General features: G+C 39.8%; 1 protein-coding gene across 2 annotated transcripts; it reads right to left on the bottom strand.

The window, feature by feature from the left end:
- Positions 1-92: 92 nt before the first annotated feature.
- sh3bp5b (SH3-domain binding protein 5b (BTK-associated)) lies at positions 93-25576 on the bottom strand. Of its 2 annotated transcripts, XM_066682526.1 has the most exons (10): positions 25539-25576; positions 25177-25255; positions 23904-23966; positions 20361-20489; positions 9260-9424; positions 8753-8883; positions 8013-8055; positions 7486-7705; positions 5714-6037; positions 93-2260 (listed from the first exon to the last, which is right to left on the bottom strand). In XM_066682526.1, exons 2-10 carry the CDS (start codon positions 25252-25254, stop codon positions 2121-2123), a joined length of 1293 nt encoding a protein of 430 aa, XP_066538623.1. In that variant the 5' UTR covers position 25255; positions 25539-25576; the 3' UTR covers positions 93-2120. The 2 variants fall into 2 exon arrangements, with proteins under 2 accessions (XP_066538623.1, XP_066538622.1); XM_066682525.1 differs by lacking the exon at positions 25539-25576 and having other exon boundaries at positions 96-2260; positions 25177-25527.
- Between the last annotated feature and the right edge of the window lie 786 nt (positions 25577-26362).

The raw sequence follows: 26362 nt of genomic DNA, 5'->3' as shown, positions 1-26362 counted from the left end.
TTGGAGCTTTTTCTGGATCCTGTACAGAACTTTAACCACACTGTATCTTTGCTGCACAGCATTGTGAATGTTCCAGTGAACGGTAACAAACGAAATGTTACACTGATCAGTGAATATTACTTTATTGAAAGTCCAAAAAACAACTAGACAGGCTGCTGAAATCAGGGAAGGTCACCAGACGACAAACACACAGATTGAAGTGTGTAATTATTTTTTCCTTGTGTCCACCACACACAGAGAACAGAGTAAACAGTAAAACGGCAAACAAAAGGAAGATGGGTTGGTAGAAAGGCTACAGTCCACTGACTAGAAATGAAGCTATGCTTTGTGCTCCTACGTCTAGCAGCAGCTGCTGTTACAGAAATATTAAGCATTCATTCTCTTTCCAGTGCATTTCTTTTTCTTTCTTATGACAGAGACAGTTAAAAAGAAAATATTAGTATATATTTCTAGAATAATCTCAACAGTATTTTTAGAATGAAGCCATCGTTTTGGGAGAGTAAATGACATTTTGATAATAAAGTCCTAATGTTATGAGTTAAATGCCATTAATTCCAGTACAAATATTATTTATTGTATCAGTTTTACAAAGAAAGAAGTTATTAATACTTAGATTTTTCTGGAATAAAAGGGCACAATGCAACACTAGAACATTGTTATCAAAATGTTGGCTCTTTTTAGCTCAACTTTGACTTGTATTCTTGGAAAATGACATTATTCTCAAAATATTTATTCAATTTTCAAAGTCTGATATTTTCATAATTTAACAGTGTCCTGTCATCTGTCTCACATTCTTCAAATTCAAATTCCTAAAGCAATATTTGTTTTAAGCAAAGTCTTGAAAACCCCAGTCATCCAATGGGAATGGTTCTTTCTTTGCTATAGGGATATTTTGGGATACACTGTGTGAAGCGTAACCCCAGCAGTCGTCCAACTGACCTCAGCACCAACAACGTTAAACAAGGCTACCACATCCTCCATTCTGACCCACTCTCCAGGTAGAAACACCCCGGGAATGACGAATGGAAATAACACGATACATCCATCTATTGCTCTTTTTTCACTAACAGTATCTACCGACAGGTGGGGTCCATCTTTATAGAGACACGGACATTGCAGCATGCAGACCATCCAGGTTTATGGTCAAGCCCAGAGATGGCTCATAGTGCTTTTGATGAGGAAATGAAGGGTCATATTTGCAAGGGCAGCAAGAGCAGTCCAGAATGGCTCTGTAGCAAAAGTCACTGGTCACTTTCAGCTGAGCATGACCATTATTGCACTAATAAAGCAGTTGATTACTTTCAGAACTCCAAAGTCTTTCTACTGTACTCAAGCATGGACCGTATGAATTTGGCTGCAGCATGAATAACTCAATATTTATGAGCCCAATGCTTTGAGAAGAACGATCGCCCAATCCAAGTTCATTTCTACTCTCCTACTTAAGTGTTTCTGTGCATAAACAAAGGGTTTTATAAAGCCTGCATCAATTTCAGACCCCTCTCCTAGTCACCATTAATTCACCAAGGCTTCTCATGTCAGAAATTGGTTGTTGGTTTTTAAGGGAGCAATAATTTTATTCACTAACAAAAAGCTTTTAACTGTAAAGTGCAACTCACATGAAATCTAAATCAAATTGTGTTGTAGTCCCTCAGTGAAGCAGTTATGTGCCATAAAGTGGGTCCCCCGTGTTGTAGTGGCCATGTTTAATATCAAGTGTAGTACATTTAGGTCACTAGATATCAATATAATGGCTATTTAATAACAAAGAAGAATCAATGAAGGAAGTGAACCAATTCTCCTTTATGTTAGTGGTTTCTTTTTTAATATTTCAAGAAAAGCCACTCTCTAAATAAACCCAGTGAGGATTTCAGTAACAGTGTAAGCAGAAGCTCGCTCGTATTAGTTTTCCCCTTGAACAATTTAAACGTTCTAACCAGCCTTGACAGAGTGGACTGTGCTACTTTTAAGGTTGAAGCAGAGATGGGCAGCTGCCGACGCCTGTCATTAGGTCATGGCCCGTGTCTAGGAGGAAAGTGAGGTGTAGGAGTAAGAGCAGCATGTTCTCCACCCCGTTGTGGATGAGTACACTACAGGGTGGGCGGTTTTAGGCCAAAGTGGAGCTAGTGTCCGGTGACTTTGGTGTTGTCCGTTTGTCCACGTTTCAGAGACAGGAGGCGGAAACGGTTCTTCATGCTACTAATGGTGCTGTTGTTATTGAGTGCATTGTTCAATTCAGCCTCTGCACCTTCTGCTCTGTCTCCTGCAAAAACATAGACATGTACACTTTAGGAGAAATGGTGGATGAATTATAAAATATCATCGCTGTCCAATTAAAAACATGCATATCCCAAAATATCTCAACAGCGGCTGTGATTAAATGAGGTAGTAAGCTCAAAATCGACAAAAATGGAGATGTTTTTAACTGGACATCAACAACATAGGCACAGGAACGACAGTCTTCAACTGAAACTAATGTGATTTCCGAGGGGGGGGGGGGTAGGGGTTCAGAAAAAGCCTTAATTGTTGGTGATTTCAACATTCACTTTGAGAAGGATCATGATCCGCTTAAAATTGCACTTGAATCAATTTTGGATGCGCTAGGGTTCACTCAGAATGTCACTGGGCCGACTCATCAATGCAAACACATTGGACCTAGTGTTAAAATGGGGCATTGAGATAAAGAATCTATCCAATCTCTCGCTACACGAGACCATCTCTGATCACCATCTAATCATATATGAAATTGTTTAAACCGTGACATCCATCCACAGCCATGCTATATTAGTGCACTATAACATCCTCAACAGGCCTTCCAGACCTTACCACCATTTCTTTTCCAACTCACCCTAATGACCTCGAGCTCATTTCAAACAACCTACAAACCTAGATAGTGTTGCACCAGTCAAGACCAAACTATTTAGAGAGAAAAGGCTTGCTCCATGGTACAGTGGCAGCACACATGACTTAAAACTGGCTGCTCATAACCATGAACGTAAAATGGAGACACACAAAACTAGAATGTTTCCGAATTGCATGGTAGCACAGCCTCACCGACTATAAACATGCCTTATCTAAAGCCAAATCACAGTACATCTCTTCTCTTATAGAAAACAAACACAACCCTAGATTCCTTTTCAGCACTGTATCAAATCTAATTGGCAACAAAAAGGAAATCAACTCCATTATCCCCTCTGATTTCTGTAGTAATGACTTTGAGGTTTTTTAATCATAAAATTGATTGCATTCGACTTAAAATCCAAAATCAGTCCTGTGTCGCATCGGCTTTTGTTGATGAACCCCCCGCCAGCTCTGAGGTGCACTTAGACTACTTGAATTCTGTCGATGAATATGACTTGCTTAGTTTAATTAACTCATCTAAATCATCTTCATGCTTACTGGATCCTGTACCAACACAATTATTTAAACAAATCCTGCCTAAAGTCATTAGACCACTGCTCACAATAATAAACTCATCCCTCAACATTGGATATGAACCTAAACCTCTAAAACTAGTGGTAATCAAACCAATTATTAAAAAACCCAATCATGACCCTTTTGAGCTCGCAAACTACAGGTCAATATCAAACCTCCCTTTTATTGCTAAGATTCTAGAAAAAGTCATGTCACAGCAGTTGTGCTCTTATCTACAAATCAATGACATTCATGACATTTTTCAGTCTGGATTTAGACCAAATCACAGCACAGAAACAGCTCTAACTAATGACTTACTCCTTTCACTTGATAAGGGCCGTATCTCTATTCTGGTGCTGCTTGACCTTAGTGCTGCGTTTGATACCATAGATCATGGGATGCTTCTTGATAGGCTGGAAAATCTGATAACCTCTCTTGGTTCAGATCCTATTTGTCTGAGTGTTATCATTTTGTTTATCTGAATAATAAATCCTCTAATGATATTTTAGTTAAATATGGTGTTCCACAAGGGTCAGTGCTTGGCCCTGTATTATTCACACTCTACATGCTGCCACTGGGGAGACTAATCCGTAAGCATGGGATTCAATTCCACTGTTACGCTGATGACACACAACTGTATATATCAGCCAAACCCAATGATGTTGCTTGTCTATGTAAAATAACTGACTGTCTAACTGAAATTAAAGACTGGATGATGCAAAATTCTCATGTTAAATTCTGATAAAACTGAAGTCTTGTACTAGGTACAGATACTCAAACATTCACTCATAAAAGCTGCTATTAATCTTGATAATTCAACAGTAAAACATAGTACCATCATTAAAAACGCTTTTGATACCCACATATCCAATACAGTCAAAACCGCCTTCTTTCACCTACGCAATATTGCCAAAATTCTGCATATTTTATCCTTAAAAGATGCAGAGAAACTAGTGCATGCTTTTATAACTTCACATCTAGACTACTGCAATGCACTCCTTGCAGGGAGCTCGTTACACAAGCTTCACAGTGCTCACTAGAGCTAGAAAATTCAACCATATCACCTCAGTTCTCTTGTCCCTACACTGGCTACCCGTAAAATTTCACATTGACTATAAAATACTCCTCTTAGCTTATAAATCTCTAAATGGTTTAGGCCCGCAGTATCTTACTGAACTCCTCATACCTTATCGCCCGTCACGTACACTTCGTTCACAGGACGCCCATCTACTCTTAGGTCCTCACATTAAGAAAAAAACTGCAGGAGGAAGAGCCTTTTCTCACAAAGCTCCTCAACTCTGGAATAGCCTTCCGGTTACTGTTCGGGGCTCAGACACTTAGTGTTCGAGCTGGTTTTCATATTATCACTGTTCTGTAATAACCCTGTCATACTACCATAGCTACAGCTTTTTTTAGTTAGCTTTCTAGTAACCGCCAACACGTCGTCCGTCGCTGGGTTAAAGACAATGAATGAATGTACTAGAATTTCTTGGTAATATCTCAGTCCTATTTTAGCTGCAGTTCTGCTTGGTCATCTCGTTTTTTTTTTGTGCACCTAGCAAAGGCACCACAGAGTCTGTCGCAGTGTTAAATAGATCTTTCAGAGGCACAGGTGCAGGGAGAAGAGGATGGCAGGAAAAATCAATATGTGTGACTGCATAAATATGATTCTGTCTTATTTAATTATTAGTTTCTTTCAGCTTTTGGGCACTTACAACAAAAAGTTTCCTTTTTCAAACAAGGCTGAAGCTTGTTCAGTGCCAATATAAAATCTTCAGTTTAAACACATTTGATGCATTAATATGTAATGTACTTGTTGAGTCACGTTAAAGTCGTAGGGCAGCACAGTTTCTCTAGAAGAGATGACCAATGGATACATACAACACACAAGCTCAGAGTCTGGCATTGTTCAGACGTATAGTATCAGAGTTACTGCCACCAAATGTGTTTCATAACATCTCTCCATTCTGTTGTGATTATTTTCTCTATATGTATTTTGTTGACACTTTTCCGTTGGATGTCTAATGTGTCACGCTTAGAGAAACAGGACCAAAATACCACAATCTGTAATTTACTGCCTTGGTCAAAACCAAACTAAGCTATTGAGTCATTTTTGCAGATTCAGTTTGTGTTTACGTTTATCAAAAATGAGCTAATTTTCTCCTAAGTGAGTGTAAAAATATATTGACTTGATTAGCCATTCAAATACACAAGGACTGGCCCTGATAACCAGGTTTTTCAATGGAACTGGACATCCCTACAACATATGGAAGCCCTTAAGTCTTCTCCATGAACACATTACCTCTCTCCAGGTCACACTCTGGTGAGGAAGCTCCGCTGCACTCGCTGCGAGGGCCTAGGACTGGAGAGATCAGGCCAAAGTCGGACAGAGACACGGTGCTGGGCAACTCCAGACTGCAGGGCCGAGACGAAGGGGTACACGAGGAGGACGAGGGTGATGGGGAGGAAGAAGAAGATGATGATGAGGATGCGGAAGAGAAGGGGCTGGGTAGGTCCAGGGGGCTGCTGGCTCCGGAGCTCAGGCTGCAGGTGGACTGAGTCTCAGACTCCTCTTCAGACATGGTACTGGTGCTGCAGTTTTCATCCTCAAAGGTCTCTGACGCCACTGCAGAAAGACCGCACAACAGGAGGAGACTCTTTACATGGCTGTCTGTATAGCAACATACGAAGTGATCTTGTTCACTTAACTGGGTATTAAATACGGCATATAGACCAAGGTTTGTACACACTCCGAAACGTAAAAAAAAAGGTATAACAGCAGTTTAAAGTCGAGTTGTGTTCCCTAAAGTAGAGATGAATATATGTAAGCTTTCATTATAGAACTGTGTAGTTAAAAATATAAATAAATAAATAAAATAACAATTTGCATGTACTTTAACTTATTTTATGTTTGTTGCATACCATAAATCATTAATGTGTTTAAAATATTTTCCTGTTATATGTCAGGATTTTCAAACACCATTTAAATAGAAATAAATTGGGCAACTTCCTGTCCCCAAGAGGAAGATGTGCTTACTCATCTCTGTTGTCTTCTAAACAGTTATAAATGCCATTACCATCATGTTTACGCTTGCCTACCTGTCCAAACAGTTATTTTTTAGACCATAAGGCAGACACTATGTTTAGTGCACAATACAAATAAAAAACAGTGTCTTGCCCTTAACCGGCCTTGCGATTGCCTTCCAAATGACACAGGTTTCGTAAACACTTCATGACACCGGCTCTTATCAGTCTTTAGCCAGGTGACACCATGACCCCAACAACTGCAACTGTACACTTCTGCAGCAGCAGTTACTCTATAAAACCAGTAAAATATTAAACAAAAGCATCTGGAAAAACCTTGAAGTCTTATAAACAACAGAAGATTAACTTCTTGTCCCTGTGACAGTGCTGTGATCATTTGCTTATTTACTAGACTGATGAAACTTAGCTCAGTCTGCCAGACATCATTATAAACATCTCATTCAGGCAAGGCTAACAGCAGTGTAGCTCAGGTAACAAAGACAAATGAACCCTCTTGGCAAAGACAATGGTGTATAAACATTAAACTGCAGGAGCTTGCTTGGCTGTTGGACCTTTCTTGAAACAGAACAGAAGTGTGAGCTGTTCCTTATTCTGTACTTTTCCTGGCTCTTACTGAAACACTGAAAGACCCAAAAACAATGTTATAATATGAGTGTCAAAGCGAATTAGAAATGAATATTAAACATGGAAACAACGCTACCCTTCATCATATGAAGCATCATATTATGTCCCTGCAGAAGATGTCAGTATGTGTTTAGAGGTAAAACAGGAGAGAAACTCTGAACAGAGATCACCTAACAATCTGAAAAGCTATTTAAAAGTAGCATAATTACCCATGTGTCAATACCTAACAAAGCTAGATGCCTCAGAAATATCGAGACAATTCACACATACATTTAGAGTAAGCAAACTTTAACTTTTCTCTGAAGAGCAATATGCTTTGGAAATAGAAAATGAATAAGACGTGATCATGACACATTTTATGAAGCTGATACAGCATGATGTAATTGTTAATGAGCGTCTACTCACTGGATATTCCATCAGATTCCATTTTGAAGCTGCTGAGATCATCCACAGTGACCCCATCGCCTTCTGAACCCACCCCTCTCTCCCGGGGGCCAATGGCAGAGGAGCGCCGGCGTTCATGGATCTCGTCTGAGATCATCTCTAGATTTTTCAGGGCCATCTTATACTCTCCTTTAGCCTGTGTTAGCTTAACCTGTAGGTCATCCACATTCTTTTTCAGTTGCTGTATAGATGGAGATAGTGAGGCATAAAGAGAGAGAGAGAGATTTAATGTCATCATTAAAACCTTAGAAATGTAATAAATTAATGAAAAATAAATAAATGTGTTGGTGACAGATGTTGGTAGTCTTGGGTGACTGACAACTGAGGTAATGTCTATATGAGTGTAGGACACAAGGGACTACAAAAGTTTCTTATAAAATGAATAAGAAGGGTGAGAACTTTTGAGAACAGTCCAGACATGTCCTGCGTATGCAACATATTGAGCTTATGTACAACCATAATCCATGTAAATAACAAACAAACCTTACCTCAAGCTGTAAGTAGTATTTTGCCTTCAATTCAAAATAAGGCCTGAGAGAGAGAGAGAGAGAGAATCTATGAATAGAACTGTACATATTGCCGTGGCAACCTCTGTTCCCTGCCAGCCCAGCTTTGGTGTGTGCTGGGTGGAGGATTTGCCTCCTGTCGCCTGCCTGCAGCAAGGATATGCAGTTTAAGGCACAAGGGATCAGCAATTAGACCCCCATTCATACTCAGAATTTGAAGTGCACTTTGTGTGAGGAGAGATTACACACATCATTGTGTGCAAAGTACTTGCATGTTGCACCCTTCGCACAGAAAACAAAGTATTGTTAGCACAAGCCATTGTATGTGTTTGGTAGATTTACATTTATGAAATTTAACAGAATCTCTGATCTACAGTGACTTGCAACTTTAATCAAAGTATAAAGAGCTGTGCTCAAGGACTCTTACTGGCATAGCAATGGGATTACCAGGGCAGGGAAGTGAACCTTAGCCTTCTGTAGTATTATCCACTACACTACAACAACTATTGGTATGGATACTGATATACTGAATAAACACCTAAAAAAAATAAAAATAAAATCCTTCTAAGCGTGCTCTGAGAGAGAGAGCTGCACAATCAGCTCTTCAGCTCTAGTGTGGGAAACCAATTGTGACTTGTCAGATGAAGGCACTGTTAGCATCAAAGGCACACTGTGTTGGGGATATAAATATTTAACCATGCCCTGTGTTTTTCAACACTCACTTGGACTTGCTAATGGTGCGTTTGAGTTTCTTCTCAAGCTGCTTCATGCGACTCATGGCTGCGTTGTATCTGGCTGCTGTCTCCTTATGCAGCAGCTCACTGCGGGTCTTCTTCTGCTCCGCCTCCATCACCTTTATTTAGGAAATTATTAAAATGTACCATAATTAAAAGCAGAATCTATACATTGTTTACCCAAGGACCTCACTGGAAATTCACTTACTCATGTATGGCAAGGCTGATGACTGTACACAAGGAGGCATGTGTTAACATTCAAGTAGCTTTGGGACACTGATAAGTGTCTTTGAAAAGCATTTTTACACTTTGGGCCTAGAAAAACACTATTGCAGATTTGACCACTTTCACAATCATTATATTAGATCCCCTTTTGGTAGCACCCTTGGTTCCAGGTTTTTTTTCAGTGATACTTTTTTTAAAAAGATATAAAATGAATATCTAAAATGTATAAATATAAAACAAGCTCTGGAGGCATAGCTCCACATCACTCACTTTCTGGGTGGCGTGGTTGAGCATCTCCTGCCAGGCCGAGTCAAACTGCCGCTTGTCATCCTCCAGGAGCCTCTGCTCAGCCAGGGCTATGGTCTCTTTGGCAGCTCGCAGCACCTCAATAGCCCTCTGGAAGTCCTGTGTGGCCTTCTGGGCTTCAAGCTGAGCCTAGGGAGGAGACAGAAAACAGTAATATCAGCCAAGAGCCATCAGCAGCATCAGCAGCAGTGAGATGCCAGGACATGCAGCCAGACACCCACACAGTCACATATTCAGCAGCCTCTGCCAGGCAAGAGGAGTGGGAAAGCCCTGCTGTGAGACCATCTGGCCTATTTCTCTCCTCTCACATTTCCACCAACATTTACTCTTATCCACATCATATTTAAATGACACCGCACGTATAGCATGTGTATTGTGAAAGCCTAATATTAACATGTCATCTGGATGAGGCATAACGCCACCCAGCATTGGGCTGTGGAACAGGAACTGCATTCTCTTGAGTGACAAAGCTCTACCCAGTAGTTGTCAAAGCTGAATGTGATTAAATGAACCACATTGTTCATAAATTTAGTGTAAAGTCACTCTAGAAGAAAGGAGAATCCAAGCTATAGCAAAAAACATGTATGTCCAGCAAGTATTACAATATGACAGAGTAAAGCAGAAAGAAACACTATTTCAGAAGGCCAAAACAAAGCCTCGTCAGGATCATATATTTCTGATTGGTCAGCACCCCCTCTGGATGAATGAATAAACCAGATATAAGCTGCGGTTACAGAAAACTGGACTTTACAACTGCAAAGAACTCCCTGTGGAGGCACATTAAAGCCTTACTAGCATAATCTTTTCCCATTTTTGTGCTTTTTCTCCTCTAATCTCCCTGTCATAACTCCTGACAGAAAATGTCAGAAAAGAGGAAGAGAACATATCCATTCTAAGCCAACTTACTCTTCGCATACTAGTCAAGTTTTGAAGATTTGCATAAACTCAACAACAGAAGAGCAGAGATTTCTCTCCTTTGAAATGTGCTGCTTAAGCACGAGGTTCCTTATATCATACAGCTATCAGAGATTTGCTATATCACACTGAGCCCTTTCCTGTGTGATTATCCACCCTTCTGAAGATATTATAACCAAGCAGACTTATTTTATTCAGCTCCTTCTGAAGTTCAGGGTTTTTTCAGGGTTCAGGGAAGAGTTTTATAATTAGCATGACAAGGGAAAATAAATCATTTGGAGAAGTCTGGTTCAAAAACAATATAAGATGTTGAGATAAATAATACATCCAATAAATAACATCCAAATATGATCACTTCACTGCTGCAGATCTTTGTTTAAAGTATTGATTGCATCTAAAATCAAAACGATTATTTCCCCTTCCCCATTGTCTGGTTTGGGTTAGTATTTAAACAGCCAAACTTTACCTGAATGTTGTCACTGCAGGTAGGAAGAGAGTGGCGTGGGCCCTATGTGAAGCTCTAATGGATTTGCATAGGATATTTTACATCTTAACCTGTGTATGATTATTATTACACTGGAAATACGCAACAGAAACTAGCATATCTATCAAGTAGTTGGAGGTCAGAAACTGATCCACCATTCTAGGTCTATAGCTGCACTGACTGTTGTGTGTACATCAGTAAACTCATCAACATCTAACAATATTACACTTATTTTATTGGGGTTAAAATACAGATAAAGTGATCTAAAATGCAACCACTGCAGAGTGATACACACACCCTTCTGTGTTGATGGAATAATGCAAGGTTCAGAACCCCTTGTAAAAATCATCACCTTGCCACATGCACTTCAAGTAATTTAACTATAAATATACATAGATGAGTTCATACCACTCTCTGTAGTGCTAAGGGAAAACCAGCTCAGACCTCGTCTCGCACACGCACACTTGCACCTTTCTATCTTTTTGCACTTACTTTTACCATGCTCCGTTTTCATTGAATTACAATTTCCAGATTAAATGCACCACTAGAAATGGTTCAAAATCAACTTCAAAACAAATCTGGCCCCAGAGTTAGTTGCAAAGCTTTCTATGTCAATCAATACAGGCCAGATCATATCCTAATGAAACTGAGCTACTGATGCTGTGACCTATTAGTTTTGTTCCTCATCCAAAACCACTTCTGCAAACTTTCCCAGAAAAACACCACACCAACTAGCCACCAACATTGAGATGCCTACTGAGATATATGTATTAATGATGGCCTTTACTTGCTGTTATGGTAAGTAATATTAACAGGTTAAGCAACTGTGTGCAACCTTCTTCTTTCCTGATTATAGTCCTGGTTTGGATTAGTCCCAGAATATATTCACAGCAAATTAAAATGTGATTAAATCATTAAAAAAATGCTCATGCTTGCATAAAAAGCAAATTCAGGAAAAGAATAAGATCCTCCTAGTTCAGAAACTCTGACTCAAACGAGTACTGAACTGAGTTCCAGAAATCATCAATTTCAGTTCACATAAACACCTATAAAAGGCTTATTCCAACAAGGGTTAATTTTCTGAAGGTGAAACTGACAACAGATGCTATTTAGAATGAGTGTTTGTAAATGTTTGTTGGTTCATGTACATTTTAATTAAAGGCTTACAAAGGTGTCATGTAAATAACACATAATAAAACATTACCAGGTAAATTTAATGAGTGGAATATTAATGTAAACCCAATGAGATGCTTTTCCATCGCTCTCCTTCATCATTCCTTAAGCCTAATCTCTCCATGAAATTTCAATACCACCCCTCCACCCTCTCTGATCCGCTCCTGCTATTTTTAGTTCACACAAAGTAGATGTGATGATGGCATGTTGGTGGAGGCAGCTGAGGTGTGCTACACTTCAGAGATGTGAACATGTTTCCAAAATAGTACGGCATATGGAGAGTGGAGGGAGTAAGGAAAGGTAAGATGAGAGATCTTGGCGGATAACTAGACTTCTTTATTTAACAGTTTATTTTAGTTATACTGAATGGAGGCAGACATTAAAAGTATTTCAAGGCCTACAGCAGACAGAGGTACATTAATCTTACATGTCTGTGTTCTGATGAGTCTGTAGCTGTCACACTCTGACCAGACAGTGTCATATTCATATTTCTGGTTCCAGATGAATACATAAATCAAGTGCACGCTACTCATGAACACAATCTCCCAAGTGCGCATCAAATGTCATTTCTGTTTATGAAAATTTCTCATTTCTACCTGAGGTTCTGATAGGTGCAACTGTCTAAACGTCGGCTCGTCATCAGGCAATCATGAGTTCAACTTGAGGTGATGCCACAGCCATCTGTGGAGATGTGTCCAAGGGAGAATGACTGGTCTTATTGTCTGTGGGTAGATATCATGGCCCTCCCTCCTCCCACTCAGTCCAACAGTAACTATATTGGGGCATTTCTTGGCTAAGGATAGAAATGGGAAATGAATGTTTTCCACCAAATGTATTGAGCTGTTCAGTGGTTACAGAGATTACATAAGGGCAACTATCTTTTAGCCTCCAAGTATTTTCATTAGTTTAGTTCATTTATTTAATCATGTTCTGTACCTGCTTTGTCCTGGTCAGGTCCAGTGGGTCCAGAGCCTACCCTAAAGTACTTGGTGAATGGCAGGAAAACAGACTTGCATACACTTAAATATTTCAAACACAAACAAGGAGAAATTTCTAACGTAATTAAGCATTCCTCAAGATGTGAACTGTCAGTGTCCTGTTGAAAATAAGCCCTGGTCATGACTTAGAATAGTGTATCATTAACTTTATTGGGACCAGAGTTCCTGAAACTGGCTGACACACACATTGGATGGATCCTTGCTCATGATTTTTCTTTTATTATTCCAGAGGAAGCCGATTCAGTAAATTCCTCTGTTTAAATGCTTTGAGACTGTGTTAGTGACTTAGTGAACTGAAATGTAGTTTTAATAAACACTGACAACACAATTGTGTTGTTACTGTTGGCTTCTAGTATCTTCTAAAAACTGTCTAACAATGAGACATCCTCTAGGAAGCTTCTACACAGCACGACCCACTTGAAGCAGTGGTTTACGTGTGCCTGTTGCCCTACATTTCCTTTGCACGTTTTTCAACCTTCTCCCACGTGAGGTCATTTGTAACGCCTGCCTCATCTCAAAGTTGGTCGCTCAGAGGACACAGGCCTCTCACGCTCCACAGAACATGGTCTACACTGAGACATGGCACTGACTTGTAAAAGAAATAAAATATAAACTGCTGTGTCCAGGACCATGTATTTCAAAAAGTTATTTTAATAGCCTTACCACACTTCTTTGTCAGACTGCAAAGAAGATATAATCTTAAAAACAGATGAGATATTGCCTGGAAAACATTGTGTAAACATTTACAGACACTACGTAGACAGTCATTTTAAGATGTACTCATTTTGGACACACAGATGATCAGTTGAGCATACACTGCCCCGCCATTAGAATGTGAGGCTAAAGAGCAGTTGCACCTTAAATAATAAGTAATTTAAAACAAATAATAATAAATAAAATCACCCCACGTTGCCAAGTGTAATGTGCTGGCTAGAGGGGTAAAAACTGGCTCAGTGTTGGGCTTTGAAGCCTTAGAAGTGTATTCTTTCAAGTCTTGGAGTGCCATCAAATACATTTGATTCTAGCTGGAGGGAGAAATTCAACTGTATAACTGTGTACATGGTAGGACAGTTAGAGACCGGAACAAGAAACTTCACATCTGCCACTCCGAGTTAAGCCAATTAAAGTGCCATGTCCTTTTCAGCTTGCATTAAGGTCTGAATCCCAGCTGTGCTATTCACCCTGCATCAACACCAGGAGGCACGAAAAGCCTCTCTCCCCATTACTATGCATCACATCAAGCAATCAGGGAGGTGAGTGTACTCTGGACCTGCTAAGGTGATTGGTCACAAAGCCAGTTATTCAAAACTGTGTGACAAAAATGCCCAGCTACCTACAGTGTTATGCCAATGTGTGGGCATCCCAGCTTTCCATATATTACTGATTTTCACAGGGTAAATAAATGAATATTTTAATGTAAATTAATTTAAATTCATCTGAAGAAATTTTACATTTCAGGGAATATATATATATAAAAAAAAATCTACAGAGCTGTATTCTTTGTAAAAGGACATTCTCCGACACTACTTGTCCAGTAGTTTGTGGACATAAATCTCACATGATTTTGGCTGTGGAGCAGTGGAACAATGTTCTCCAGAGTGGTGGAGTACCATGCGATATTCCAGCATAAAGCTTTCGCAGAGCAGAAGCTATTACTGCAACACAGAAGGACAAACTCCCAATTAATTCCCTTGGTTTAAGAAAAGATGTTGAATTAACAGGTGTCCACAATTGCCATACAGTGTTTTTTTCCATTTGGTAACTCAGCAGAAACAGAAACCATTAGAAGTTTGTTTGATTTTATAGAAATAAAACCAGAAATAAAGGATTATGCAACATGCACTGCATCCTCGGGGCTAAAGTAAAGTGTAATGTTTAGCTTAATCACCCCCTGAATAGTCCAGCCATTGAGCAGTGAGGGAGCAGGGGGATGTACGTCATAAGTAGATTGTGTAAAATCTGGCATCATGCTTTGGTTCAAAACCCACTGGGTCACTGTTAAACATCAGGAGGTTGCCTGGGCGCAGCTGCAGCAGTTACATAACCCTAGACCAACTGTGTAACACCTACAATCCACAAACAGCATGATTCATCCTTTCTGGAGAAATTGGGATGTTTTTAGCAAACTGCAAGCCGTGACCTTGCCCTTCTCCTTCGTTCACACTGCTGCAGTCAGCAGAACCAGCAAAACCAATGGCATGAGCAGACAGAGGGACAAACACTAATCAGTCAAAAAGGGAGGTCAAGGAAGGGCAGAGAAAACAGAAAGGGAAAAGGATGGAGACAGGAAAACAACAAGCTCTAAATGGCTGCAAGCAGTGATGGCTTTGCCCTGAATGATTAATTTCCTACTAAAACAAATAGTAGAAGAAAAAAAAAAAAGAAAAAAAGCATGGGGTGTTAAAATGTTGAATATCTCGATTTAAGGCCACTTTCCCATGAAATTTTTAAGCAATAGGGCCTTTCCAGATAAAGTTTGAAGGCCATCAGCGTATCTAATCACTGTACAGAGACAATAGAGCAGTGAGCAAAAGCCAGAGACCACCAATGTACATTGATTTATTTATTTTACTGCCATTGAGTCATCAATACGTTATTAAAATTTTTTTTTACATCAGATATCCTCAGAAGTATATCCTGAAAAATGACTCATGCTTAATGGCTGTTTTGATTGGAAAGTAAAAACATGAAGAGTACCAAGTGCTGTACACATGAAGAAGGCCAACCCAGATTATTGTGACCCCAGTCCAGCACCCTGCAGAGCCCATTACATTCATGGAAATGGCAGAAAGCAATCTCTCAGTCTGCCTGCAGAGTGCTGATTTATGTAATGTCCATAACCAAGATTTGAAAATGGCCTCTGTCACTACTCATCACATCATACCAACCCCCACCCACTCCTCTACCTGAGTCCACTCAGCAGGACTGCAGAGTCTGCAAGACTCATACACATCACATCTACACACTATGACAAAGTCTAGGGAGGCTTCACTCAGGAGCCACACTGCACGACCTTAAAACGTACACTGTATGTTTTCAATTTACATCAACAGTGTTTTCTGAAGCAAAAGACCCCTTTCCAATATAAATGAAATGAGTTTGATCTTTGTGATCCAGAACTAAAATCACCCATCATCATTACCACACACTGTTAATACTCTCATGGATGAGTGCTATCAATTTTTTATTAAAAGGAAAACCCACTCAAATCCACTGAGCAGGGGTTGTTGCAGCAGAAGGTGGACAAACTACTTAAATTTAAAAAGAAACATTCAATGAACATGTGTCCACAAATTTTGTGCTGTTGATCTTACTTGCAACATTTTTACATATTTTCCACACTGTTTCCAGTCTTAACCTGCCATAGAAAGAGTTTTATATCAATAAATATTTGGGCTCACAGTTTTCAACAAGCAGAGAAAACTGATCTGAGAGCGAAGGAGAGATCACTCTACCCCCTGATAATATTTAATCAATTTAAAACAGTCCTCTCCAAATTCCTTGTTCAGAAAATGTAATATACCGATTAACTTGAGTGTGCCCAGCATTCACTAGCTTCCTAGCGTTTTTCTGGATCCTGGAATATTACGGCGTGGGTTTGGATGGCATTTAGCAATAAGAACCTTACTGAGGTCAGATATTGGTGTTGATTAGTTCTGGATCACAGTCGAACCTCCAACTCAAACCAAACATACGCAATGTTTTTCCACACCTTCAGAAAACAATGTTTCTCTTTTCCACAGTCCAACACAGTAGTATACCATTCTCGTCGGTGATTGGCATTGGGAGTGTTGACCTTAGGCTCATGTAAAGCTGCTCTGAGTGTCTCCATTCTGTTATTTATGCAGGTTATAAAAACTGTTTAAAAGTAATTATACCCTGTCTCAGAGGTGCAACTTCCAAGTAGAATTTACCAATAACCGAAGCACTTATAAGCTTTTGAACAGTAGGATCTCCAAAATTAAAGGTCCCTCTCTAATTTCTGTTTAAGAGGCAGCTGCACTAATGCTGGAAATAAACAAATAAATAAACAAACAAAGCATGTTTCAGATGAACACGACCCATTATCCGAAAAGAAAGTTATCAGCAGAAACATACCACACGACAAGTAATCAGTGAGAGCAAGATACAGAAGAGCTCACTGCAGTTACAGATCTGAGAAAATGTACTATAGCAGAGAGAGAGAGAGAGAATGTCAGAGAAAGAGCTAAATGAAAAACACTGAAAGACAAAGAGATACCAAGAGAAAAAAGGGAGTGCTCTCGTTCTCTTTCTCATCACAGTGGGAGGGGTATCAGTTCTGTCATCCATGTTGCTTTATTATTTATTTTTTCCAGCAGAAATCAAGTCTAATCTAGACAGACCCTCAGTAGTCGGTGGCAGACTGGTGAAGAATGTGTTTCTCACGTGACGAAGAAGATCAGGCTCTGACACACAGTCTGACCTCTACATAAACACACAAAGGAACCTTCATTCATCCTCCTCTTGGCCAGTCTGATTACTCACTCTGACACGAGTAGCTACACTTCAGTCGGATCATGTCACAGCTAAGAGTCTAATCTATAACACTCTGTCAGAACTGCTGACTGCAAAATGAAGAGATCAATGTTTTCAATACAGCACTCAGTGCGAGCTCAAACTCACTTTGCTTGGCTTTTGTGACCAAGCATCAGACAAGCTTTCTTTGTGACATTTGAAGTACAATAAACAAATTAAATGTTTAATATACACAAAATGACGTGTTAAAATTCTGTTTAGTTTCATTTTTTCATTCATTCATTCATTATCTGTAACCCTTATCCAGTTCAGGGTCGCGGTGGGTCCAGAGCCTACCTGGAATCATTGGGCGCAAGGCGGGAATACACCCTAGAGGGGGCACCAGTCCTTCACAGGGCGACACACACACACACCCAAGTCACCAATCCACCTACCAAAGTGTGTTTTGGACTGTGGGAGGAAACCGGAGCACCCGGAGGAAACCCACGCAGACACAGGGAGAACACAGCAACTTACAGACAGTCACCCGGAGGAAACCCACACAGACACAGGGATGAACACACCACACTCCTCACAGACAGTCACCTGGAGGAAACCCACGCAGACACAGGGATGAACACACCACACTCCTCACAGACAGTCACCCGGAGGAAACCCATGCAGACACAGGGATGAACACACCACACTCCTCACAGACAGTCACCCGGAGGAAACCAACGCAGACACAGGGATGAATACACCACACTCCTCACAGACAGTCACCCGGAGGAAACCCACGCAGACACAGGGATGAACACACCACACTCCTCACAGACAGTCACCCGGAGGAAACCCACGCAGACACAGGGATGAACACACCACACTCCTCACAGACAGTCACCCAGAGGAAACCCACGCAGACACAGGGATGAACACACCACACTCCTCACAGACAGTCACCCAGAGGAAACCCACGCAGACACAGGGATGAACACACCACACTCCTCACAGACAGTCACCTGGAGCAGGAAAACCCACAACGTCCAGGCCCCTGGAGCTGTGTGACTGTGACACTACCTGCTGCACCACCGTGTCGCCCTTCTGTTTAGTTTATTTCTGCAAAATTATTTTTTTATTTATTGAATTAATATTCAGAAGAAAATATGGCCTATGAAAACATACGGCACATTTGAAATGACTTCTCACTCAACAAAATTCTGCCAAATTAGGAAACGACAGGTGTACAAACTTTGCACATGACTGTGTTTACACACAAAAGAAATTTTCAGCTGTTCAGGTCAATGGCTCGTCTATGACAATCGGAGTCACTCGCTGCTTAAAGGGTAAAGACAACAATAAATGTGATTTATTTTTAGTGGCCTCCTTGAAAAAAAAAGCTTAACAATGTGGTTGGTAGTGCTTTTTTAAAAGAGAAAATAAATAAATAAAATACAATTGTCGCAGGAGTGTATTAACCCCTCTTTATGCTCTGCACCTCTGCCACTAAAAGTCAATGCTTTGTTGGGTGAGGGGAGGGGGTGAGAGAGGAAAAAAAAAAAAGATTTTTCCTATTTTTTTTTTTTTTTAAAAAGCTGAGACTCCTTCACTCTAATTACCTTGACCTAAATTTCCTGCAGAGGAAGCAATCAATTTATCTGTTAAAATGGAGTAAATAGAGTTTCCTAACTTTACTTGTAGATCTCTTACATATTTTTTGTACTGTTTAAACTGCTCAGTTTTCTACTTATAATTATGACGCTATGCAAGGTTAATTCCTACAAAAGGAAAGTCAAAACAAGCTTCTTCATGTCAGGTCTTAGAACATTACTTTAGCACAGAGCACCAGTACTGAGAAAGCAGAGTGTCATTAACCTTATTTAGAAACTCACTTCGAAATATAGTAAGAATTGCAAATATAAAAGGAAGCTCTGGAGCAGCCACACAGGAGCCCTTTGATTAACCTTGTCTAGATGGTTAAACCCTCAAAACATGGGACTGTGAAGTAGTTGAACTACATTCTCTAGAAGCAAAAAGGGCACACATTTCTTACAACATCTGGAATGTAGACGACTGAAAAGAAAGAGTAGACCAAGGTTAAACTGAATTAAAAAAACCTGAAAATGAACAGCATCGGTATTGCCCTGCAGTATGACCACATTTAAACAGTTGCCTGCTGCAGAGTGAAAAGTGATCTATGGCATTCTGACACAGAGCCAAGTGCCGCAGAGGTAAGCAATGATGATAGAAAACCACATGTGACAGAGAACAAGCAATTAAACAATTAAGCTTATCTAAGCAGATTGCTGAGTGCCCCTTAGAGAGGGATAATATGAAATGGCTTGTAGAAGAATGACTGAACTGTCGGGGGAAACGTCTGGCAGAGATTTGTGCTAAAATTAGGCTGAAGGCCTATTCACACAGACTAGGCCTTTTTTGCATGAAAAGAGATGCAATTTTTTAATATAGTGGAACTTTTACATCAACTCTGATACATTTTTTGTGTCAAAGCTCTGAAATTGCAGGAAGACACTAAGAGGAAGAAATGTATTCATTGAATAGGAACGATGATGAATTAATCCTTTTACTTTAAGCACTAACAAAACGACTCACACTAGAAAAAACACGGAGAAAAACACGGAAAAACACGGAGAGTTCAGCAGTGTTTCTGTAGGTCATTAGGGAGTTTAAAGCTCTGCTTCTGTGTGTTGCTCCTCTCATTATTAATTAAAAAGATTATATTTTCTTTAACTGCCACATTTTGGAAATCAGCATGCTGCTTGTTTTTTTAAAATTGTGTTCTGCTATGAACAGAGAACACAAGCTGTTTCGCTGCTGTCTTCCTGAGAGAACAGACAGAACAGGTTCCAACTCAACATCTGACGCAGCTTCACAAGCCATCGGTTTGGGCTCTGTGTAAATGACACTGTTAATATACAGATGTTTATTTTCTAAACTTGACGTGTGTTGTATAGTCTTTAAAAATTGGACACTGTGGGAATAGGCCTTGGGAGAGTCTTACCTGCCGGGCCACACGTCGTGCCTCCCAGTACGGTTTAGAGTCCTCCACTGCTTTACCAATCTTCTTCACCAGCTCGTCCAGCTTCACTGTGGCTTCCACCAGCACCAAGCGGAACCTCTGCCTCGCATCCTGCGGAACAGAGCAGAACACACACTACTTCAGCTTCTCCTAAAACAAAGACGTGCAGTTTACTGATGCTGAGCTACACTGTGAAGCGTTTTGTTAAAGATGAGTGAATGAGCAGCTGATTTCACGGCTAAAACCGTTTTCTAGTTCATTAGGACCAGGCCTGTCGACTCTGAACACACATTTAAGAGGAGACAATAACTATCAGACTAAACCATTCTTCTAAAATGTAAAGTAAATTAAGTTAGAGCGGGCAAGCTTAGCCTAAAAGGTTCGAGACCTGGACTCTTGAATTTTCAGGACCAATGGTGTTGGTGGAGTAAAGGAACAACACTGTGCTCCACAGACATCCATGGCTTAAGGGCCCCTCTAACCCAGACAACTCCCCAGAGCCATGGCTGCCTGCTCACTGCTTTGGGTGTGTACACGTGTGTTTACTAACACGGATGAGTTAAATTACTACTCTCGGCTTCCCAAACAGGATTAACTAAAGTATCACTTCTTTTAACCTATAAATTACAAGTTACTTTTGGTACTTGAATCTTGTTTGTTTTTACAACACCGATAAAGAGGCTCATTAATTCTGTTAATCTCAAATGACATTACCAGGCCAAATGAAACTAATACATGGGAAGCACCAGGTCGACAAAAATGCCAGTGTTAGCTGCAGTGGACAACCCCTAAATGTCTTCTATTCTCATGTTCTGGCAGGTTACATATTGTACAGGGCATGTCGGGAACTGTTTAATCAGATATGTCAGAAACGCGATAGTACAGGCATCCTCTTCCATTGTTCAGATCTTGGAGCTAGACCGAATGCCTCACATGTTCGTTTATCTACCGACATATTTCAGAAGTCACAGAGCAGGACAAATTTAGGATTTACAAATCAAAAACAAATCAACTCTAGGACTTCCAGAAATTATAAATACATCACAGGCAGCTGTGGTCTCAGCCAAGTTATAAAAGTAGTAAATAGTGGAAATAAATGCCAGAGCTCTTCACTAAAGCAGTCACTGTGAGAATGACACACAATGTAAAATGTGTTAAGATGTGGTGCTTAAATTTAAAGAAAGGTCATATGTACAATCATTAGCTTTTAGCTGAAACACTACTAATAATCAATCAAAAATGACATTATCACACGTTTCAAACGAGCCCAACATGCGTCTAGCTCCAGCACTATTTATTACAGCTCATAAATCTCAGAGTGAAGTACAGAACACTTATAAAATACCCATATCATGATTAACTCTTTGTTCCTGTTTCTGTAATAATAACCCACCATACACACCAAGAAAGAACAAAAAATATGGAGAGATAAAGCAGATTTACAGCAAAAACACCCAGTCACTGAGAACTCTAGAAATGTGATCTGAGAGATGGTGATTTTTTTAATTAATTCATTCATATTTTTTTTTAAATGAGCTTAAACAATTACTTGAGGTTGCATCAGTTGTTTACTTTCACACTGCTCCGGAAAAAAACACAACCAGAGCTGTGTGTGAGGTTGGGGTTGTTATTCTGTATTGTGTTATGCCAAATTTGCAGACAATCAGATGAAACAAACAGCATACAAAGACTACCAGAACTGAAAATGTTTGTAATTAGATAAAAGGGAACTGTATTTATACAATCTTCTTCCCGAAAACAATGACCCAGCACCCGTTGAAAAGACTGAAGTAAGAAATAAATCAGGATATTTACTTCAATTCCTGCTGACCACACGGCACATGAAGAGAAGTCAAGCAAACGTTTTAAATTGTGGCATGTCCAAACAGAGCCTGAGATCTGGGGGAGGTGGTCACAAGAGCATTGCATTTAGCGCATCTAACCTTATTTACAGAGTGAAACGGGTACAGATTGGTGCCTGGCAGATTTATTAAAAAAAACATGAGAACCACACGACATGGTACCTGAACTGCAAACAGATATATGGAAAAGTTTGGGTACTACTGGTTAGGGCTGGGCAATTTACCAAAATTCAGTACTTCTAATTAACATAATCTTGTCTATAACGATTATATATGGTTTATTGTTATTGTATTATGTCCCCACTGTGTGTTCATGTACTATTCCTTTAAAACCATGCTACCAAGCTGTAGTCACATGATTCTGCCACATGAAAGCAACCTAAACGCAGAGGCTGACCACGCGACTTGCAAGCAACTCGTACCAAAGAAAAACACAGCGTGTTTGGATGTGTTTAGATATGACTTTAAGATGACACAGGACAAAAAAATAGTCAAATGTAAACACTGAGAAAAACAGTTTCAGAGACCAAAGCACAATCACACACCAAATATAAACAGTGCTCAGAAAACACGAGGGGAACAAGCTCCCAGCAACATAAGAGAAAAAAAATAATCCACATTTAATACTGGAGCATATTTACAGTACAGGCCTCATCACTGAACTATGAGGTTAAAAAATACAAAAAGAAATATAATCGTGGAAAAATGTACAACTAATCCTGATATTAATTTGCGCTACTACTGGTCAAATTACATGTTAAAACAACACTATGTATAGCAGGTGGGGTGGGTTCCTATCCTCCTTCACAAGCTACGCAATTCACTGTATACAGTGCTGAACCCACTGTTAAAAGGTCAGTGGATTTTGAAGCTAATTTAAAGGGGAAATACTACATAGTGTTCCTTTGTAGACACATCTTTACATTTTTGGCATTTTTCAGATGCCCTTATTCAAATATTTGGTTGAAGATGTATGCAAACAAACCATTAGGGGACTAGCCCAAGGACCCATTGATTTAGAACTGTTTTCTTGTCCAAGATGGGAAATGAAGTCTAGTCTAGGATTTTACCCATCGCACATTGTCTATAAGGACAAACAAACATTTTAAAACATGTTTACTGTTTGTTTCCTCTGGTTAAATATAAAAAAATTAAATACATGAGTGTCCAAAGTACTCTTTAAACTTCAATTCATAAACTCCAAAAATAAAAAAATAAAATAATGAAAAAACTTTGCAAAATAACCTACATTTCACATATTTTAACTTAAGGACTGTCATTTCACCAGGAGAGCTGGAACTTTTGCACACCATTGTATCCTTACATCCAATCTGATGGACTTTAAAAGACATTATCAAGACGTCAATGCCAAAGTCTAAACACAATAACTGGCCTAAGTCTGTCCAAAGTACAGAACGTATCTTTTCATCCACACAGGTTTGTGACACACACAGATTATAGCAGTCAAACACTGCCAGCTTACATCAACTATATAAGTTGTGTTGAATGACCTAAATATGTCTTGAATGATTCAAGTGAAGCTCAAGGTAGGAGGAAATCTAAGAGAAACTCATCGTGAAATGATCAAGAATGTAATGGGTTTATTAATTTATTTACATTGGAATAATAATAATAAAAAAGATAATACGTTGAGTTATCATACCTCCAGTTCTGTTTCACATCGGTTGATGTCGTCTGTGGACTGATTCAACTTCTCAAGTTCCCCCTGGTTTCAAGAAATTGAGAATTTAGAGGATAATAATTAAAAATATACAGACAAGCAAACATCCCCTTCAAGCCAATTCACAGCAGGAAATATGACTTGGACAGATTGGTAAAGACTTGAAAATTATACTGTGGGAGCCTCTAGACCAGGATTCACTGCAGATGTTGTGCATGAGTTGTAAAGCACAAGTAGCAATGTAAAAATATTTATCCAATATCCCAAGCTGTAATCCTCTTCCACAATCAGTTTCACCAGTGTTGTTGTACATATACTGCATTTCTTTGCACATACTGCAAAGTCTTGTGAATGTCCTGGTCAGTAAACGGTCCCACGTCTGTGGATCCAGTCACATACATACACCCTACGGTTGTTTATCAGAAAGGTGGGACTGTCACTGTTGTGTTCTGCTCACAAATAGAATCGAATTATACAGCTTAGAGCATCGCTAGGCCAGAAACTAATAACTAAAACTGATGATTATCATAGACACCGCACTGGAACCAGCACAACACGTACTGACATCATTACCATATCAGTCCAGGCAATCCACCACTTTAATAATGCCTGCTGTGTGGTGGTCCAGTGGGGGTGCTGACTATTGATGAATATGGTTTAACTCAGGAATGAAGGCTGTATATTAAAGGACCTGTCTTAAAAGGACAAGAGGTGTGGATAGAAAAGTAGAGGTATAAATATATATTTTACTGCATTAAGAGAAATTTCTGGCACGTCTTTTATTTGTTATTGCACTACTGCATTTCATCAGACTCAGACTTGTTTTCAGAGACCACTAACACCGTTTAAACATGTTTAAAACATATGATTTAATATAACAGTCTTCATTTACAAGTCATTCATCAGGTAAAGAGAAGTAGCAAGAGGTGTTAGATCAATGTGAATACTAAAACCAGCAAAACACACTATAGGCAATGTCTAAATGCCCACCTCACGATTAGTGAACTACGTTGAAATGGAACGTTATGGAGCAGCTGCAAATGAATCTAACGTTACAGCTACATTCCCCCAGTTACTCATTCCCAGAGGAGTAGGGGCTGTTGCTGCAGGAAAGGGGGGCAAACTGACCCAAACGTTGGACCTGGCGTCCAAATTAGTTTCTTATAACCAGCCACGTTGGCGCACAGTCTTTAGAGAACCGTTTTAAAACCATTACATTAATCAAATTCCATTTTTAAAACAGATTAAAACCGACCTGAATCCTGGGGTCCACTTCTTCCTCTTCACCGGACTCACATTCCTCGTCCGACCTGTTCTCCTTTTCTGTGTCCATACTGAAGAAATATTAACAGACCAGATATAGCGGGGAGGATATTTATTCCCTTCTGAACACTTGCTGGCTACCTACCACCAAAATAAACCGCCTGGCCTGTCGAAAACCGTACAGTTTGAGGCGAAATGTAACATTTAGACAAAAATATGGTACTTCAGTGCATGTTTGTAAAAAAAATAAATATATATAAAAAATTGTAAGTATTTTTAAACAAATATTTCCTGAGCTGAGTCTCACAGCCGGAGCGTTTTCTCTGAGAGCAACGGTCCGACTGCAACACTCACCAGCGGGAATCTTCTTTAACCACCAGTCTTCAGAGAAGTCCCGCCCCTGCGTTCTGAATGGCTATCTCCATTTACCCCTGAGCTGCGATTGGTTGATTGGCTCTGACTACTGTGTTCTGATTGGCTGGTAGAACCTCATCCATGAGCAGCTGGAACTGCAGGCAAGTATGGACTACACAAAACGTCCAAAAGATTGTAGACGCCCCCAGATGGGATTTTCTGCAGATGTTCAGTCTGAAATGTGGGCTTGAGGGGTAGAAAGCACTCAGCATTTGGATGAAGAGCAGTGGAACTGCATTCGCTGAAGTAAAAGAGCTCTAACCAATAGGTCAGTATTGAGCAGGTTTGTGATCCCAAGCTACCACCTCATTTTCTCATGGCAGAAGGCAATCAAATTGTAGTGTAAATTCCTCCCAGAGGAACAGAAGCTGTTATTGAATTAAGTTAATTAAAACCTCTGAATAATACTTTTTTTATATTTTAAGTTAGCATTCACTTTACAGTTATTCTAAATGGCGTTTTATACCGATTGGCTGCTACTTTAAAATGTCAACCTGGCTTCTACACTCATTGACAATTACTAACTGTAGACCATCTGTTGCCCTGCATGTTTTGGTAGTCCCCTTTCACCCTGCTCTTCAATAGTTAGACCCCCAGAGAGCAGGTATGATTTGGCTGGTAGTGACACTGACATGGTGGAAGTGTCTTAACGTGTGTTGTGCAGGTGCGAGTGGATCAGACACAGCAGTGCTGCTGCAAGTTTTCAACCCCTCAAGTCACTGCTGGACTGAATGTAGTCCACCAACCAAAAATATCCAGCCCCC

Source organism: Hoplias malabaricus, chromosome 10 (assembly GCF_029633855.1).
Source record: "Hoplias malabaricus isolate fHopMal1 chromosome 10, fHopMal1.hap1, whole genome shotgun sequence".
NCBI lineage: Eukaryota > Metazoa > Chordata > Actinopteri > Characiformes > Erythrinidae > Hoplias > Hoplias malabaricus.
Note: the sequence above shows the minus strand (reverse complement) of the source record. Positions and strands in the feature narration are given on the sequence as shown.

Excerpts from the sequence above, each read along its gene's own strand:
- sh3bp5b (XM_066682526.1), bottom strand. The coding sequence starts at position 25,254 with ATGGACACAGAAAAGGAGAACAGGTCGGACGAGGAATGTGAGTCCGGT. Across the intron at positions 6,038-7,485 it reads GGAATCTGATGGAATATCCA|TGGCGTCAGAGACCTTTGAG; the intron begins GTGAGTAGACGC and ends GTCTTTCTGCAG. Across the intron at positions 2,261-5,713 it reads AGAGTGTGACCTGGAGAGAG|GAGACAGAGCAGAAGGTGCA; the intron begins GTAATGTGTTCA and ends ATGTTTTTGCAG.